This window comes from Strix uralensis, chromosome 11, assembly GCF_047716275.1.
Source record: "Strix uralensis isolate ZFMK-TIS-50842 chromosome 11, bStrUra1, whole genome shotgun sequence".
NCBI classification, from domain to species: domain Eukaryota; kingdom Metazoa; phylum Chordata; class Aves; order Strigiformes; family Strigidae; genus Strix; species Strix uralensis.
Window position 1 is genome coordinate 19,798,916 of NC_133982.1, and position 20,231 is coordinate 19,819,146.

Here is a 20,231-nt window from a genome sequence, read left to right on the forward strand (position 1 = left end):
GGACTGTCCTTTAACAGAGGCTGCATAGCAAGACCACATGCTGCAGGAACATGTATTTGCTGGCCTTTGCCAGTAAGACTGGGAAGAAAGAGGCTGAAGCTCCTTTAACTGTCGCATTTCTCCCTCCCAAAATACCAATGTCTATGTAATAACTGAAAAAAAAAAAATGCCAAATTTTTTGAGAAAATCTTTATTATTCCTGTTAATTTAAATGATGGTTAACAGATCTGTTTTTCATATTACAAAAATCCATCGATACAATGCCACTGAAAACCCAGCTGACACCAGTATCGACAGTAGAAATACTGGCCTATTAAGCAGCATCACACGGGAGAGAAACAAAGCATTTACCAGCTGTCTTTGGATAAAGGCTGGTGTACTGTTTAATGCTTGATTGTCATGTTACATCAACCTTTTAAATACTTATCAGAAACTACACAGCACAGACCTCTTCTGCTCAAGATACATGGTGTGTCCAACCCCCTCACACCACCCGGCTTCTCTACTGGAGCAGAAGAACCACCACCACAAAATTCAAGTGGAGTGCTTTTCCTTCATGAATCCAAGCAGCTCTAACCTTTCTGGCAATTTGATATTACCTGAATTCAGTGGGGTTTGTCCCTGTTAAAACAGCACAGTATGAAATACAGAAAGTGGTGATATGCAAAAATAGTTCATTTTAGCCCAGAGTAAGAATTATCAAATAAAAGTGTATCACCAGACATAGTAGAATGAGAAATATGAGAGTACTAATGAACAAGGCGTTTGTAAAAACAGGGAGATCCCCATTATCCAGGCACAGGCTCTTTGAATTTCTATAAACATCCAATGCAATTTTAGGAAAAAAAAAAAAAAAAAAAAAAAAAGGTCTGGAAAAGGCAAACACACTAAACACACTTACTCCTTGAACAGAACAGGAAATGAGCCACAGATAAAGACTGGAAATAATTTCCAAGCCTTACTATAAACCCCATGAGAACAGTGGCCAAATATCAGACAGAAGTAGGCTGTTCCATATCTTAACAAAAAGGTATTTTAATTTAAGATTTCCTTTTCATGAGAAAATTGAAAGAGTTCAGAAACAGTGACAGGAACATAGAGTCTTTTTGTGGTCAGGGCTGACCCAACAGTTCAGAAAAGAGAAATACTTGGACCACTCAAAGATCAGAAATCCTGTTGCAGTTTGTGTGTCATAACAGACTAAGGAATTAAGAGCTGTAATAGAATTTAAAAAATGGGTACTTCACCTAGTACTAAGTGCAGCAACAAAGCTAAAGACAAACTAAAAGAAGCTGCAAAAGAGCTGGGAACCACAAACTTCCCTGCTAGCAAACGATGCGTACAAAGACTGTGCAGCAAAATGAGATAGGACTGGTGATAGGCGTGGTATTATAGGAAACTTTAGTGCACTAGCAATTTTTAGTGCTCTAGCAATGTAATAACGACAGCACCTGCAATTCTCATGTTTTTTAAATGAATATGGACACTGCTTGCATCTCCTAATTAGTAAGATTTAGTAGTTGGTGAGGATGTTTTGTTATAAATTCAAGTGCCAGCACTCATTCACTTACTGCACATGGTACTTCTTTCCAGTCCTAGCAATTTAAATGTCAAATTTTCTACTACTTTGGTTGATGAAGTTAAGCCCTTGAGAACAAGGGAGACACTTGTACTCTTCTAGGTAGGAATTTAAATTGAAATTATTTATTTTTCAGTAAAACAGATAAGGCACACAGTATACATTAGGATTATCTTTTAAAATAAGAAAACCATAACCAAGATGTTTGTTCCAGTATTTTATTACATAAAAAGTTGATTGTCGATTGGAAATTTTTCACAAAGTGCAACAACATCTTGTGTAGTATCATTGACAAACTGTTTTTTCTGAGGACAGCTGGGTTAAAAAAAAAAATACAAAGGTAACTTAGAACATAATTATGGCACTACAACAGAGAAGAGACTAAGCAAAGTGGAGAAAGGCAGGAGACATTCAGCTGTCATGAAAGCATGTAATTTTCCACATACCTCTGTACAGTACTGAAAAAATAAGGAATTAAGAGCTATAATCATCACCCTACTTGATGAAATTAGTTTTAAAGGCAGTATCTGAATTGCTTGTATGTAGAGCCAAAAATCTGTTACTAGAAGTCTGATGAGACCCAAATGCAGAATCTGACAGCTGCAAGGGTACTTGTAGGACATTAATGACCTTAAGTAACTTTTGGAAGGTATTTATTTTTATATATACATATGTAAGATATATTGTGTTTGGGCCTCAAATCATTACCAAATAACATCTGCTTACATAACAGGACAAATGCTAGGGTCTCAAAGACTTACTAGTCTTAAAAGGGAACATAAATTGTTTTGGAGTAGAGTTATGAACAGTGATACCAGAGGAAGACTGGCTGGTGAAGAAGTTCCTGTCAGCCTGCCACATTGTATTTGTTAGAATATTTAATTATTTGTTGAGTGTAAAGAATGAAAAAGTGAGAAGAAAAATGGAAGATAAAGCTACTTGAAGGCAGTATTTTCAGTATTTTCTATCAAAAAGCAACCCTCAAGTCATTATTCCTATTAAAAATCTAAATAAACCCCAAACACTTTAAAATTTAAACAAGCTACGTGGTACAAAACATGCCTGCATTTGGCATAGGCAACTTAGTGACTCAAAATAACCAAACAAAAAACCCACTCAATGGACTGGCTGAATTTCAAAGCTGCCCCCTTCTTTTAACTGTGAAGGGAAAAGACCCAACCTACTGAAGATTTATGAATGACTAGAAGAAGTATCTATTCTCAAAAGCCAGGCTATAGCTATAACAGAGTAATTGTTTCTCCTCCTTGGCTAATTTGCTTTTGTATTATTTGTATACTGTTTCGCATTGCTTAATTCTTTAGCTCAGGACAAAGTCAATTTGATCAAAAAAGAAATCACGTTTATGGTTCATAACATTAGGAAAACTACAGAAACTGCATTTCCTCACGTTTCTGATCATAACCTGAATTGTCATCTCTATACCACAGATTTAAGTTTTACAAAGAAAAAAACTCATTAATATTTCATGTTTATAGTTTCATCTGACCTCTGTTCATCTCCTGAGATGAAAAGCGATATTCTTTAAAATAAGGGAGGTGCAAACCCAGAACCCCTGACAAAATGATAAATTAGTTGTGAACAAGAAATGGACTGCACATCTCGCTTCAATGCAATGTGATACCCAAATATCTACAAAGACTCTTATCAAGTCCACTACACATTGGGATTAGTAATAGAATATAAAAGTAATACAGTTAAACCTGAATAAACACAGGATTTTCATTCTTCCACTCAAACAGGCACAGACCTGTTTAATGAAGTGCGGCCACAAAGGTTTCTGTGATCCTAAATTCATACAAATATAATTAAAATTAAATAAAACCAATCACCTGGAACCTTCATCAATATGATTTAGTCCTTATGTACAGAAACCAAAGATGAGTTAGTCTGTCCCCCGAATACCAAATTAAATGCATAATTATTTAAAAGTTTTACTACTCAACGAAACAATAAGCTTAGTGACATCTTTTATTTTAGAACAAGCATTCAGTAAGTCGCAGCTTCCCACTTTTGATACTGAAGTATTCCACAAGATCAACCATTATGGTTCAATTAGGACCTTTTATCCAAAACACTTGGATTTTAGCACCTTAAATAAAGAGTCAAAGTAACATTTTAGTAGTATAGAGTGAAGACAGTTAATACTGTGCTCATCCTCTGGAAAATGATGTGGACCATACATAATAGGTGCATTTAGTCCTTAACAGACAGTAAGGCAGAAGGGAAACAATTCTAAACAACACATTTGACTGAATACAATCTGAGTAATAATCAAACCTTCCCAATTATACAGTCTTACAAGGAGAAAGCATATTTGCTCCCATACATCAAACTTCATACTATTGAAATCAAATGTTCATTCACAATCAACCACGCCAGCCAGGAATCTCTACCCCCCCAAAAAAATATAATCTGGTTACTAAACATCAGTAAGTGATATGTCTAACTCAAAAGTTTAACTCTGTACTGTAACTGGTGCTTTTTCAATGATTTAAACAAACCCTTAAACCAGTAAAACAAATTAATTTCAGAGTTAAAGCTGTTTCTTCTAGCTCGCTATCTGATAATGGGGCATACGTAACGTTTGCTTCCACAGGCACAGTTCTTTGGCAGCAGCAGCAACCTGAATGGCATTAATCTGACTCTCCCCTTCACCCCCACACTGCTCACGTGGGTACTGTAATTCCATTAACAGCCCAGCATCACTTCTGATGGGTACAGCATCTCCCTTCTGCACTGACTTGGAGTGCATTAGCCAAATATCTGCCTTAGCTTCTACCATGCTTCCAAGTACTTCTGTGGATTTTGGGGGACACACTGAAGGGGTTTTGTTTATTTTAAAGAAACAGGCAGTCTAACCAGACATGTCCTAAATGCCATAATTTCAGGCATCTTTGGCCACTCTAACACTATCTTCTGCAATTTTAGACAGTTTTGCCAACTGAGTCTAGCAAACTGGCTTCCAAGAGAATCTTTTATCACAGTACCCTGCTATCTAACAGCAGCTATGAATCAATGACCAACTTGCATACCCAAGATGGACACGGCTACTACAGATGAACATTGGTGTATTCTGAGACTGTGTTTCTCCTTTTTCACTTAAATTAAATTTGTGATGTTAGGCACACAGATTTGTATGTTAATTTTAAACAACAACAAAAGCATAAAAAATTACAAACTAAAGTAGTCAATCACTGGTATTAAACATTACTTTTCCTGTAACTAAACAAATGGCCAATATTAATAAGTAAACTGGTATATTTCAACATAGAAGTCTTTTAACCTCAGTAATCTCTGCTTCCTTCCTTCCCCCCAGTAAAGCCAGGAATTGTATGGAGAATTAGTTTCCCTTCAAGGAACAGCAGAGCAGCATTCAGTCTGGTTAACGTGTCCGTCATAGATCCTCTTTCTGTTTGGTTGCTCGGTTGTCCTCTTTGATGCCATTAGACTTCTTGTCTGCATCTTTTTTCTTCTTTGCTTTTTCAGGTTTTGTTTTGTTTTTTACTTTCTCACTTTCTTCTGCTCCTTTGCCAGGATAAACCTGACCTTCCAGAGTAACATCCGCACACCTTTCTTGATTTATCAGAAAGTCTTTGATCTCCCAGGCATAACCACCATCGCGTAGCATAAAAATGGCACGATTTGAGCCAACAATAAACCTAGAATAAAGATATATATTTTTTCAGTTAGCCGTGTGCCTTTCAAGCACTACAACATTTTGCTTAATTCAGAGCACCTCCACAACCAAGGGATAAATTTAAGAGCAAGAAGTTGGTCTTCTTGTCATTGCTTGGGGACAGGGACAAGAGAACAATTTTCTAGCACAAGTAATAATAAAATGTATTAATTTTATAAATAACCAAGGAATAAGAATACAAAGAAAACTTCAGAACTAATTCAGCACTATGTAAAACCCACTACTGGGCATTAAATTTGCTTTATACCCTTGCTGCAACCCTCCTCTGCCTTAATTCAAAAGCGCACCATTCCTCTGCTTCAAAATGATTCTCTCTCTGAGAGAAAAAACCCTCATTTTTTAGCCAGGGGAACAAAAAGCCTTTTGTGTTGACAAATCTTCCAAGTGTGATGTTCTCCATCAAGCACGTAAAGGCAAACTACTGGAGCTAAAACTGATAAATAGCTGAAACATAATGAGATAAAAAGAAATGAGGCTATACATACATCACACACAAGCGTTAGAAGGATTTTTGCACCACACCAGAACTTTTGTAGCACGACTTAAAACAAATTGGTATATAAACTGAAACAAAAGGAATAGTGATGGATGATGGAGGTGGGGAAGGGCACAAGATGAACAGTTGAAAAGATTTTCAGGAAGAAAGAAAGAAGAGTTCTGTAAAAGCAAGAACTTTATTCTTGCACACCAGAGCTTACCTTTGCACATCGTAGTTTGCATTGAAGAGACTGCCCTGCCACAAGCTAGTTATTTCTTCTGTCTCCTTTTCTGTGGGATTTCCCGACACCGTGACAAACATCATCAAAGTCTTCCCCTTTTTCGTCAGCTTCAGGATACTTTCAGGCTTGCCTGGATCAATTTTTGAGAAATCTATTGGTGCTGGAGGCCTCTTGTGCTCAGGAAGATCTCCCTCTTCAATGTCATCATCTTTCTGTTTTGAAAAGGTAAAGAAGGCTTTGAACTCAGCTGTTCCACAAAGCTGTTCTTTTTTGAAACTTGCCATTGTTTCGAGAATAACTCTGCTTTGATAAAGCATTGTGGAGTTTAATGATGGAGGTTCTCAAATCAAAAGAAATAGAGTTTTGTCTCAAGATACTTCACCAAGAGCGCTCTTCCCATTTATAACCTTCCCCTCAGAAATGATGCACATTTTGATACTGACAGGTAGAATCTCATTTTACCATGTACCAAGAAATATTTCAGCTACAAGGCTAATTCTATACAACTCCATCCAGGTACTTCATAAAATAACACTTTTTTTTCTTCACAGTTTCAGAGAAGTGTATTACGTACACAAGATGGACTGAGAAGTTGCACTAAAAAGCTTCATACACACACACAAATAAAAAAGTCTTCACCTGCATACTACTTTCAGAGGTCAAAATTCACTTCTGGGAATCATGGGATCACTTGACTCCTTACTTTGCGTCTTTAAATAAAAAGTCAAGAATTCAGAATTTCAATGCTCATGCCACAGAAAAACTTTTATTAAGGGTTTAATGACTTTTTGAATGCACAGATGAAGAGCAGCTCACATTCTGGCAACATAATCACCAAGAGTAAATCACTGTTATAAAAAAACCCTCTTGATGCCTCTGCTGAGGTAGACAGGCATTTAAATATTTGGAAAGGCAGAATTCAAAGTGCTGTCCCTTAAAACAGCTCCTGACAGAGAGGAGTGAATATAGTGACAACTTACATTGAGCTAGAACTTGATTTCTTAAACAGTATCACAGAATTAAAAAGAAAAAAGAACAAAAAACCACAGAAGTCTTATACTGGCATCCACCCAAGCACTAACTAGTAAATCAGCAGGAATTAAGGCAGATATTTTAGGTGTTGTTTTGACTTCAAACATTTAGTGAAAATATGCATCAATCCATTAGGAACATGAACTGTAGCAACAACTAACAATATTCCCTTCAGGAGCCGAGCTTGAATTTTAGCTCTAAGTATGGATTACCTTCTCATCTCTGCACAGTCATATATACAAATTCAACATCATCGTTTTACAACATCCCACACCCTTTAAAGGTTAAGGTTTCATACAAGTGACCTGTTCCCATCTCAATTATGCAGAGTTTGGTGGCTTTCCGAGGAGGGAGTTTAAAATTTAGTTCCCACAGAATACAAGTTGTAGAAGCCTTACATTTTATCCTTTCTTTCCTTACTAAATACATATCTGTTTCAATTTTGCAAGTCTGAAGCATGCTTTCAGGTAGTTCACATGCCTTTGAAAATTCCACATTAAGTGAACTGGGAGCAAAGGAGAGCCCCAGGAAAGCCCCGCTGCTCTCACTAGGTGGGAACAATACTTATTTTAGAGGAAGTTGCAAAATACTCATATTGGTAAAATACTGTGAAAATACAGAATCTTACATGATTAAATGAAAAACATTCTTCAGAAGTAAAAGCAAATCAATTTTAATTTTAGACCAGCTTGGCTAGTGCAAAACCAACATCTCAGTTTTGAAAGAGAAAGGCAGAAACAAATGTTTCCAAATACACCTTGCACAATACAGAAATTGACTTTGCATTTAGTGACAGTACAACCTCATAACATATATTACCTATTTTCCCCTTAACTACTCAACTAAATGTTCATAAAGCTGTGTTGTTACTGTTTAAATAGAAATATTGTAAGAAGCAGTCAAAAGCTGCTCATGACACTTTTCTTGATCCTGTACAAACTATCATGCAGTTTTGTATTTATAAAGGTATCTACAAAGTAAAAGTCTAGAAGAAAAGTGTAAGCTCTTGCTTTGAAATGTCTAGCAGATTCTTTCATTTAAGCAGTAACATAGATACAGTAATAACTACATATTCTTTCTCCTCCCCTCAGCTCCCATGCTCATACATTTCTCATCCACGTCTGGCGTTTTTATTTTTGAAAATATTAGCAATGTATGTCACCTAATTCCTTAGCCTATTCAATAATCTTAGCTCAGAGTCAAGCCTGAGAAACCCTAACCTTGTAACAATAATTAACTGTTCTAAAGCATATGACATTTCAGTAACAGAAAGACCCTCCAGACCAGATTCTCAGTTCTGTTTCCAGCTCCTCTGGACTCAAGGCTGCCAAAGAGTCCCCTTCCACAAGGGAAATCCCTAGGTGGCTTCCTTCAAGCTCTAGTTGTGCAGCTGAGCTGCTGAAGCAACCTCTGTATCTTTTCCCCGTGCTCATTTTCCACTAGATCACTCTCCCAGTTCACCAGGCAGTCATGCACAAGCTTGCACCACCACAGTGCAAGGGGCAGCACAAGAGCCTGAACAGAGAGGCGGCTGCTCATTCTGGGAAGGCTGCTGGAGCCACAGCCTCAGCTCGTCAGACTTGCAGCTGAACCCAAGGATATTATAACCACCATCCTCCAATGCTTTTAGACTAACCGACAGGAAGATAAATAAGTATTAGGAGTCATCTCACTCAGTTGAAAGTCATGACACTTGATCCTGTACAGATCTGCGCCCTGTGCCCCTCACTCATGAGCATAATTCCTGCTCTTATACAAATTCATAATGGCCCCTTTGTTCCTCATCCCGCTCCATCAAGTCCACTCATGCCCTTTCTTCTCCTCTATCCTCCAGCCACCACCCCCTCAAGTCTTTCATGTTCCTTATATATGTCCTGACTACCATCAGGCAAAATGCCATACAGCTGATCATCCCCAATACCAAACAACCATTAATTGTTGGGCCCTTGCTTCAGTAACTTTTTTCTTCTGGGGCTCTGGCCATATGTGCACTTCCTCAGTGGCAATGCCAACCCCAGCAGCCAACTCCCCAGCTGCGCAGCCGCATCTGCGCACAACATGGCTACAAGTATTTGTGCAGCGCATGGTGAACTGGGTCAAGAGACCTGCTCCAGATAAAGAGGAAAACCCCTGAACAGCATCCTGACCCTGCCTGCCATCATGGCTGGAACAAAATACACAGCCACAGAGTCACCACAGCATTAACTTGAATCTCCCTGCCAACCAGGCCCAAGGCTGACATTCTTCCTTCTCAAAGAAGTTACTTTATCTATATCACATGTACAAAACCTACTTCTTCACCTTGCCTTACAGCTGTAACTGGTGTTACAGAAGACAGAAATTTTTCACTCTATTATTTTCTCCAGTTTTTGTGCAAAACATTCTGAGGAACAGCCTCATGGGAAAGTATAAAAGACACTGATGAGTGCTCTGGCATTTACCAGAAGATGCTGGTAGACAAAAATAGTGAAAAGAACTGAAGGGTGACATGACAACCATATGGAGAAAGAGATGGGGAACTGTCGAAGAAAGTTAAAGCAGCAGGCTGACGGGGTGAAGGTGGCCACGAGAGAGCTCGAATTAGAAGTCATTACCATGAGAAGTGGCATGGAAGGAAACATCAAACAAAAAAACCCCAACTCCATCTCTACTCTGTAAACACACAATGAGTATTTCTCCTGCTACCCACCCTCCGGTCACAAAACCCCTTAACACCCCGAGCCGCAGACAGTTAAGCCAGGCCAGGCCGTTGGCATGCGGCGGCTGCGTGTGCCTGGGGCTGGGGCGCTGGGCGGACGGGAGGGGGGGGCAGCAGGGCAGGCTGCGGGCGCCCGGCCTGAGGGCAGCTCCCCCAGGAGCCCCTCCTGCCCCACCCGGTAACCCCACCCCCGACAACCCGGAGCCTCAGCGGGAGGGAGAAACCCGCCACGCCACCGGGCCGCGGGGATCCCTCCCGCCCGCTCCAGGCCGGGGGGAAGGACGCCAACCCTCCCGCCGTCCCCCGGGGAGGCGCCGGGCAGAGCTGCCGCCCGACGGCGGAGCAACCGGCGGGGCTGCCCCGAGGCGGGAGCGCGGCCCCTCCCGCTCCGGCGGCCGCGGGGTTCCCTCTGCGGGCCCCGGGAGGCGCATCCCCGCCACGGGTCCCCGGCCCCTCCCGCACCTCCCACTGCTCCAGCAGCCGAGCCATGTCCGCGTCGTTGTAGTCCCGGATGTCCTTCTTCTTGGCCGGCCCCGCTCGCCGCTTCCCCTCCGGCTCGGCGGCCCCGGCTGCCGCGCACAGCCACAGCGCCAGGCCCAGCAGGGCCCAGCCAGCGGCCGCCGCCATCTTCTCCCAGACCTCGCCGCCGCGGGAAGGCGGCCCCGACTGCCTTAAGGGGCGGGGACCGGGGGGAGGAGGAAGAGGAGGAGGAGGAGCTGGGAAGGGGCGAGAGGGCAGCGACAGAGGCGGCGGGCGGGTCTGCGCTGGGGCAACAGCCGCCTCCTGGGCCGGTGCGCGGCTGCCCCGCAGGGAGAGGCGGTGGTGCCGCTCGCCGAAGCGTGCCCGAGCAGCGGGAGCGAGCCGGGGCGGGGGGCAGGACGGCGAGCACCCGCACCCTCCTCCTCCTCCTCCTCTTCCTCCGCCGCCGCGATGTCGCGCCCCGGCGCGTGAGGCGCTGTCCCGACACAAAGGGCCGTTTGAGGAGGCTCCCGCCTGCTGCGGTCGGGGGCCGCGCTGGGCGCGCTCCCGGCAGATCCTGTCCCAGGCGACGGAATGAAAGGTGGACATTGTCGGGGTTCTTTTAAAAAAACACATGTGATGGACCAGCTCCTGGACTATAAACTGTGTGATTGCTCTTTGTTGCTTTTTTTTTAAAGCAGGATGACAAGTATCTGCGTTCACTAATTACTGGGCCCGTTGCACTGTGTTCTGAATCTAACTAGTATCTCAGCAGTTACTAGGTTTTTAGAAGAAGACTTTTAAAACTAAAGCTGTTTGCTACTAAAATACAACTCCAGAATGTCTGACCACCACCACAACAACAACAAGATACGGATTTTTCTTCATACAGATTACAAACCAAATTACACAGATGGATGTCTGCATAGCCTTATTTCACTCCTCAGTCTTCATTTTTTTCCTCATGGAAGCCGTATTATATATTTAATTATAAATAGCACCATCTTCTCTTTTGCCTTTTAGACTTGGGCTCTAAAAAGTTTAAACTTGGGAATTCAAGGAAGCATCATGGTAACTGCTACAAACTGCTGCTATAGGTAGTAATTGTGGTCAGGCTGATTAGTGAACAGGGTGCTCCTCCGTTCAAGTGGAAGCACTGAAGGGAGAGCAGGTTCAGAGCAGAGGAACTGATTCTATAGAGTGAACACTTCAACCCCAGTTCTGTTGCTGTACATAGTCCTATAATGAACCAGGAGCTCACTGCCCTTATGGGCACAGCGTGCAAACACAAAACAAAAGCAGTCAGTAGGCGGGGGCGGGGGTTCGGGAGGCTTTCCGAAGCCTGGGCTAACTCTTGAAATGATAAAACACTGCAGGGCTATTTAGCTTGTGGACGCCAGGGAGACATGCCACATGAAGCGGCAGCTTGCCAAGCGCAGGCATAGCATGAGAATCAGCAGAGGAGGATGTGGGATCCAAGATTTCAGCACCCTGATAAACAGCCAGCCTGGTCTGCAACCTCCATACTGAGGGTTATCGTTTTAGAACATTTCAGACATACTGCCAGTGCGCCTGAGAAACAGGAAGCAGTTAGACCATAGCTATTCATGGAGCTTGTTAAATGTACAGTAACTGAAACGGGGCTTTAGTCAAGTACCTTTCACAAAGCTGTCCAATAAGTCACTAATGAGCACATTTGCTCAGTGATTTCTCATTAAATATAATGAACATCAGGTATACTATATCAGATTGCCCTGATTAATGAGGTTTTACTAAAATATGTTTCTGGTAACTTTTGTTATTACTGGATCATGGGTACATTCACTGGTAAAAAATAAAGATTCAATTTTGGAATGCTGGACTTAAAGCATAAAATATTTTCACTGAATTTCTACTGGGAAATATTTTCTTCAATTCTGTTTTCTCTTATGAGAACAAATCAAGCCAACTTTGACTTTCTTTAATATCTGGTGCTACATTCCAACGTGGATCTCAAAAGTAATCCAATTCCCTTTGGTAAGTGAACAAGTCCAGTACATCCAGCAGTGCACCAAACATTTCCTTGTCATGCGTGTAAAAGCTTTAATTTGAAAGGGAGATATTTTTCATGCTTGGCTCTGACCTTGCAACTCTCTCTGTTCAGACCGAATTCTGTGTCCAGGAAGAACCTGTGCAAAGTATGCTCTTTGTGGGGTCAGCTGCAGGACAAACACCTATTCAGCCTCTGTACTCTGCTGTTCTTTCCCATGCAAGAAGCAAAAGCAATGCAGCTAGAAATATATATCACTGACAGGGGCAAATTAAATTGCATTTTCTTTTTACTGAAGCACACTGTGTTTTGTTCAGAGTATCAATGGAATCATACAAACACACTTTTTATAGCTTAAGCATTTTCATATTTCTTAACAGTTTTTATAGTCCTAGCAGCTAACACTATTATGATGACAATACAGAACATATCCGGTAATAGAGGGCTACTTTCATTGTAGATTGCAAAAGTAAGGTGTTTAAAGCTTTATCTTGTAGCATCAAGTCCCATCTAGTCATGCCAGGGAATGTCTTAAGCTATGGCTGACTTTTTCACTTCTGCAACATGCAAATTTTATTAGTAGTGCTTTCAATTATAAAGTTACACCTTATCAGAAAGGCAAATCTGCCTCCTCCTGTTGATGTACACTTTTCATTATTGAGTAGGGTTGAGTCAAACTGTAATATGAGAGGATTCAGGATGTTCTAAATTTTTGTTAATGAAGTTTGGGATTCTCTCTATTTTTTTTTTTTAATATAACCTGATTTTTTGAACTATATTTGTGCAAAATATAGTTCCCATACCATTATTTCTTATGAATTAGGAGAAGAATGTGTATATCTTTTTAACTGCCAAAAGCTCTCGCAAGTCTGCTGGTGGTGGGGTTTTGTGTGCAGTTTTCTATTTTAAAGTGGATTGTCATTCGTCACTTTTTACTCTTCTTTGCAAATACACTACAGTAGTGTCTTAAAGCTTGTCCCTTCACATTCCTTGGAATAAAACCTTGCTTGTCCTTTCACATTCCTTGGAACGAAACCTTGGAAAGAACAAAGAACTTGACTTCATCAAGGAAAGGGCAGCGCCTTCTTGGAAGGACATACAGACAATTAAGGGATTAAACTAACAGGATCAGAAGATCAGCCGTAAGCATGCAGAAGGGAGAAAGAACATGCAAGGACTACCTGCTATCAACACATGCCGTGTCTGGAAGAATTAATTCATTTTAAGAACTCTACTAATACCAGAGGATGTTTAATAGTGCCTCAGTTGAATGAAGTGTTGCGAAAGGCAGCCTTTTAGTGATTACTTCGAATATCTAAAATGATGGAGGTCTGGTGTACAGCTGTGCTCTTTATACAGCCTGATAGGCATTAGAACTGCTTTTGCACCTACCAGCTTGGTGAAGGACCAGGACAATACGGTGTTAAACAATACAGAAGACTTGTTGAGTAGCAGATCCCAGAAAACTTGAAGCAAGTTTTGAGATGACCCACCATTCACAGTATTCTTACCCTGTTTAAAAGCATTGTCATACATTTTACAGAATGTCAGGGTATTCTGAGCTACTTTCAGTAAAACATTCAAAATTAATGTTTTCATAGGTCAAATTATCTTAAGTACCCTAAATGTTCCCCTGCAGAGACAATCTAATGCATGAGCTCTCATGCAAAGACAGTGCATGTGTTAATTCAGACCTCTGAGTGCCGTCACATTCAGAGAAAAACTTGAAGAATCAGACCTGAACAGGTTATCTTTAAAAACAAGAATATTTCTAAATCTCAAGAAAGAAAAGCAAATATGCTTTTTAATACTGTTACTAGCAGCGTAAGAAGCAAAATACGGTGTCATCTAGAGCATGAGCATTTGAATGATTCAGAGTAATTTCAGTCCTCATATTCATTTCATGCATAAAACAAGCACACTCATTTGTCATCTATTGAGAATGCAAATTTTTGTTCCAGAGCTAGTCAGACTTTGAATTCCTGGGTCCAATTTGAAAAATTAAGTCTTTAATTCAAAATTCTCCCAAATTAGGCATTAATTATTGTGATTTGGTCATGAAGTTCTGATTCAGGTACTAACCTGGAAATTCACATTCTGAATTCAGTTTTGACCACAAAATAAATCTTGACCCTAACTTTATGTAATCCTGCACATGTGCATTTTATGAATTAAAACTTATTGACTGAACGGAGATGTTTGACAAATGACATGTTAGCTTTGTATCATCACCTATCTGATCAGGTTTCAGGAGGGGGTATGACGCCTGACTGTGTAGTCAGCTGCAATAAAGCTATACACCGTGATCCTTAAATTCAGAAACACACAGAATGTTCCTGTTAAGCAAATCTTTCTGCAGGATTTGCTACAAATCTGTGCTGGTTAAAACTATGTACTGGTTACACAATTTAAAGTTACCCTATTAAGAAAAGAATTACATTAAATCAATGTCAAAGAAGGTTTACTCAGTTCCCACAGGAATTCCATTTATAGCCTAATTTCCACAATCTAAGTGAAATTAATTTTGTAGTCCCAATTTAATTTTAGGTTTACAGGTCAGTTTTGGCACCTACATCTAATGTAAGTAATACATTACATGAACTTCTGATGAATTAAAGGTGCTAGACTTAAACCGGTAATGATCAGCAGCTCTCCTCACAGAACACACAGGCACAATGAGAAAAGTGTAGGATCAGAGACTCCTATGAAAACAGCTATTAAATTTCTCTTATGATATATATTAAAAAGGTGGGGGGGGGGGGGGGACGACGACACCCAAACCCTTCTGCAGAGTATTACAGCTGCAGGACAGAACATACTTCCAAAAGTGCAATTCAGGAAGGGTGGGCCCTTACACATTTTGTTCAAAATGTTGCGTTCTCCTTTGATCTCAAAAAAAGCCCAGACCTAAGAGTCTGAAGGGAGGTTCTTGGATTCCTGTTTATGCTGGACGGTTCTAATCAGTAGCATTCACCACTCTTCCATTAAGTGCTTCTGAATTTCAAGCCAACTGACCTACAAACCTGGCCCTTCTTGCCTGCTCCAGGGAGGGAGAATGGACACAAGGAGCTATGTTGCACCTAACACTCTCTTAGGCACCGGCCTCATAAAACAGGAGATGTAGAATGGACATCTATACATGTAGATGGTAGAAAAGAACTTGAAGCAGAAAGCCATTATTGGTTGTATTGATATAAAATATGGCACAAACGTCCATTCCATGCTAGAGGAATTTTGTAGCTGCAGTTTCCTTTTCATAAAACAGTGTCTCTTTTCCATGTCAATGTATTAAATATCCACGCCAACAGCAGGGGACAACCAATCGATTATATACGGTAAGTGGTGAAAACAATAATACAGTAAATGGTGAATAATAGGACAACAAAATAAAAACCACTTTTGCTGTGTTATCTTTCAGTTGAGCAACAGGAGCTGACCAGCCATAACTGAGATATTTACATTACTGGTAGCTATGGAATAAATTTTTTCTTACCTTTGATACTTTTTGACTATGCCATGTTAAAAAAAACCCAACAAACAAACATATCGAAACACCAAGGTTAAGCCTGTCTCTGAAAGCCTATCTATTATTCTAAAAGCTACTTATTAATACACAAAGTCATTTTCAAAGAAGAAAAACCAAAACTTGTGACTGTGTTTGCATTTTACTGTCACAAGTGACCAGTTAACTGCTCCTCCACATCCCTAGCTGTGTTTTGTCGACACACAGACCAGTTCTCAGGTTGCATCCCTAGTGTAACAACCATGATTACCTCTGCAGACCTGAGACAGGCCCAGACCTCACAGTTTTAGTCTCTTGTGAAGTAATGACTGTAAGTACTGACCACAAAACACTTACTTAGCACTAAACCATTTAAGACAAAATAGATCTTAAAACCAATAAACCAGTCAACACACTTGCCTTTCCTTCTGTGTGACTTACCATTCCATTGCTGCAGCGAGGAAGGCCCAGCTTCTTCCAGCCTCTTCTGCAAAGTCTGCCTCTGTTTGAATTATTTCTTCCATCAGTCAACTTTATCCTGCTCTGATTTTTAGTTCTCAGCCTGACAAACCAGCTGCATCCCTCAGAACTGGAACTATCTTTCTTGTCATTACCACCTTGTGGGCTTAGTCACATATAGCTGAATCAGGGGAAACACTGAATTGCCTTTTATTCCTTCATCAGCTAGCTCCCTATTATGTTAGATCGATACATCCATACAGGAAAGTAATATAAAGTAGTATAACCCGTTGTATAGTAACTTCCTCTCACCAACCTGGCGACATACAGTGTTCATAAAATTATGACAACTTGGTACTCTTCAGCTATTACAGTGGCTACACTGGCAAAAATCAATTCCTCCTTCTCAAAAAAAAAAAAAAAAAATTTCACTAAGCAATGAAAGGGCCAAGTCCTGTCAGATGATTCAAGAAAGAAGACTTCAGCCTCCAGTTTCTGTTGTACTAAGCACAATGCAAATTAAAGATCAATGTGACGAAAGCAGAGCTCATACAAGTAAGCCAATCTTCTGTACACTACTAAGCCACATTAAAAAGCCTTTTAATCCCTTGTATCTGGCAATGCCTGCTGTTCTGAACCCGAGAGAGTGTTATTTCATTCAGACTTTGTCAATGAAATCTTTTTAAAGCCAAGCATGGCCACCTAATTTTCATGTCTTCTAAGTCTTTACACCAATTCACAGAGCTGCCCAAGTCCTGCAGGCCACCTTTGGACTCAGCAGCCATGAAATAAATGGGTATGCACACATTCTCCTTGAAAGAGATGTGCAAAAGGCTTATGAGGAAATACCCACCCCAAACATCACTGAATAAAAAGTTTCCTCCTAAACCACACAGATACATCTAGTGGACCTTTAAAGCATTAAAGCTGATCTCAATTCTACTCAAATTACTGGACCCAAGAGAATCTGCCTTCAAGGCTGCCTTTCAGAATAAGACTATGTGTCAAGTAACAAGCATGGTAAACACAGACTATGAGTGATCTTGAACCTAGGTGTACTTACGAAGCAACAATGCAGTCTGTAGGAAGGTTCTAACAGGCGGCTGCTCCAAAAAATGCCTCTTCCATGGTGAAAATGACCAATTAAGGCAGTGTTTTCTACCTTATTTTTTCAAACAGTAAAAGTCAGGTCACTCTTCATCATACATTTCATATGCAGAAGAGCTGAACACCCAGGGCTACTACTGGAGGAAAATGATATGTGGCAAGATGGCCTTGGAGACTGTCCACAAGCAACACCTACTACATGACAATAGTTACTGGTTTTGCCCCTTGCTAATATTGAGCCTGATAAGCACTGGCTCAGTCTCGTGGATGGATTAAAAGAGCTCAAATAATATTTATATTATAGCAGTTCCTAAGAGCTTTGGTGGCCCTGTCAGCTGCTAGGAATTACCATGGGTTAAGGCCTAGCTGTGTTTCTGGTGTGGGCAACTGGGAGGAAGGCTGGTGGAGGAGCCACAGCAGGAACCGTCCAAATCAGGGATCGCTCTGCTTTGTCCGTGTGGAATGGCGCAAATCAAACGGAGCATCGTGGCGGGCAGCAGCATCTAAGAATGGAAAAGATTATTAGGTCATTTAACACCTCTTCTAGCCGGGGGTGAGACCTACGTTTTCTAAAATGAAATATTTCAAACCCTAATTAAATATACTCTATCCTCATTAAAAATAAACTAGGTTAATATTTCTGAGAGGCATTCCTCATGCTACATATCTCACTGCCTCATTTAAGGACATATCTGGAAATACTTCAAAATACAATTCAGCTAGCTGCTTCTGTCCATTGGTTTTTATTTTTCTGAGTACTCTGAAATCACTCCTATTTATAGTGTTGCAAAAGAGTTGCTGGCAGTGAGCCAAAATTGTTTAGGCCCAAAACATGACCTTCCTTTAAACTGCTATAATCTGACTCAAGTAAACAGAATTTCCTTCACACTGCTTCTGTGAGGAGGGATGGGTGGAGAACTGCCACATTTTTGACACACCCAAAGATGAGTATCTGCCCCTTTCCTCAAGCCTGGCTCTATGGCAAGGGTTTCCCCCCGCCCCCCAAAAGTGTGCATCCTGTTAACCCTCCACCTTCACATCTGTATTCATCCAGCTCACGTTCCTCTCTACAAGTCTGTACAGAAGGCCATGGGTTCCTCTAGCTAATGGGTGAGAATATGCACAAATAAACTTGTCTGAAACTCTTTAAAAATGTATGCAGTCCATTAGATGGGCTCTGTTTGTGCCAGGACGTTGTTGGATCTGGCCTGTAAGTGAGCAGTCTGGTCCAATTTTCATTTATTTCAAGGTCACTTAATACCCTGCAGTAGTATGAACGTAGCAGGATGTTAACGTAACTGTAAATTGGGACAAACGTATTTCTGGATTTCTGCAGCCTGCTAAATGCATTGTAAATGCCTGGAGTTAAGAGGCTAACTTAAAAAGGAAAGTCTGATTGAAAGGAGCAAACGAATGTTATTATTTAGCTGCAGCTTAAACTGCAGCAAAATATGTAACAAATGTAAGATGTGGTTTCCCTGGGCTCGGACTATTCAGGATTATGTTGATGGAGATACCACGTAACAGGAGAGAATCTGATGTGTGGGACAAATATTCTCGTCACCATCATTTACCAAACTACGTATTCCCTTTGGAAGCATCCCAGGCAGTATTAAACCCATCTTCGTATAACTTGTTCTAGCGCAATCAGTAATTTTATTACTGTTTAATAGCATTTGCTTGAATGCCTGAGATTTACTGAGCGTAACATCTTGCTTTTGACAAGAACTGTCAAAGCTCTTGGTGTGCTGCAGAATGGAAATGGGTCAGAGGAGGAAGTCTTCTTTGCAGATAGCGTCAGTATGTTTACATTTCCCTTGCTAAATTCTAACAAATGGTAACCAGTCCTCAAAAACAATGACGGAAACGTGAGAGAAACATAGCGAATTCGTTTTCATTGGTTTAAAAAAATGGGTCAAGACGAGTGCTGAGGAAATGCTTCTTTCTATGTAAATACAGATGTAGTAGCACCCCATAGCGTGTTCACAGCCCCCACTACGGCTAGCAAGAGGTTGGGCTGGTAACGGACTGGGGGCAGAGCCGGCCGACGCCCCGCTGATGAGGGGAGGCCGCTGCCCTTAGCGCTGCGGAACTGCCCTCGGTCACCACCTGAACCGGGCCGGGGGCGTGGGTTCTTCTACCCGCGGCGTGACAGTCACCAAGGGCGCTCGGTGCCGCCGCCCCGGCGCTGCCCGCCCGCGGCCCTGCGCCTCCCCCGGCGCCCCGCCGGGTGACAGGGGCGGCACTTCTGACCGCAGCGTCCAACTCACCTGGCGGGCTGCCCGGGGCAGCGGGCCCGGCGGGCGCCCCCCGTGCCCCGGCGGGCTGGGCCGGGGGGGCGGCTTCTCCGTTCCCCCCCTCGCCATCTCCTCCGCCTCCGGTATCCGACTGCACGGCGCGCTCCCGCCCAATCCGCGGCCGCACCAGCCCACCCGGGCTGAGCTCATCCGGCGGCCCCGCTCCGGCTCCCTTTCGCCTTCCTCCCGCCGGCCTCGCCCGCCCCGCGCTCACCCCCGCGCCGCCATTTATTTATTCATCGGCCCTCCTTAACCCCCTCACGCCGGCGGGGCAGCGCGCCCGCGGGGGGAGGGGGGGGACGGGACGGCGGCCGCCGGTGCCGCCGTCCGGTGCGGGCCCGCGGCCGCCGGGCGGGCGGTGCCGGCCGCGGCACGGCGCTGCTGCCCCCTCCGCCGGGGAGGAGCCGTGAGGCGGCGGGCGTGGAGCGGGGCGGCGGGGGGAGGGCAGGATTTAAACGAAGGGCGGTGACACCGCACAAAAGATTTCGATAGGCTTAAGTGAGGTTACAGCAAAGGCAACGGGGAGGGGGGAGCCTCCCTCAGAGCCATGCAGCGTCTGGCTGGCAGATCCGCCTCAGCCGCCCCTTCCCAATAGTTTGTCTGAAAGCCTGAGAAAGGGAATTTAAAAGAAG

The 20,231-nt window shown here is 42.4% G+C and overlaps 1 protein-coding gene and 1 long non-coding RNA gene across 2 annotated transcripts; both read right to left on the minus strand.

Moving 5' to 3' along the window:
* Positions 1–1,783: 1,783 nt before the first annotated feature.
* MESD (mesoderm development LRP chaperone) lies at positions 1,784–10,589 on the minus strand. The gene is made up of 3 exons (XM_074880128.1): positions 10,209–10,589; positions 5,996–6,228; positions 1,784–5,259 (listed from the first exon to the last, which is right to left on the minus strand). The coding sequence occupies exons 1-3, from the start codon at positions 10,371–10,373 to the stop codon at positions 4,995–4,997; spliced, it is 663 nt and encodes a 220-aa protein (XP_074736229.1). The 5' UTR covers positions 10,374–10,589; the 3' UTR covers positions 1,784–4,994.
* Positions 10,590–12,507: 1,918 nt separating this feature from the next.
* On the minus strand, positions 12,508–19,955 carry LOC141948100 (uncharacterized). The gene is made up of 4 exons (XR_012630362.1): positions 19,573–19,955; positions 17,259–17,805; positions 16,178–16,238; positions 12,508–13,270 (listed from the first exon to the last, which is right to left on the minus strand). It is a non-coding gene; the product is annotated as an uncharacterized LOC141948100 (long non-coding RNA).
* Between the last annotated feature and the right edge of the window lie 276 nt (positions 19,956–20,231).

Excerpts from the sequence above, each read along its gene's own strand:
- MESD (XM_074880128.1), bottom strand. The coding sequence starts at position 10,373 with ATGGCGGCGGCCGCTGGCTGGGCCCTGCTGGGCCTGGCGCTGTGGCTG. Across the intron at positions 6,229-10,208 it reads GGCTGCTGGAGCAGTGGGAG|AAAGATGATGACATTGAAGA; the intron begins GTGCGGGAGGGG and ends TTTTCAAAACAG. Across the intron at positions 5,260-5,995 it reads GCAAACTACGATGTGCAAAG|GTTTATTGTTGGCTCAAATC; the intron begins GTAAGCTCTGGT and ends TCTTTATTCTAG.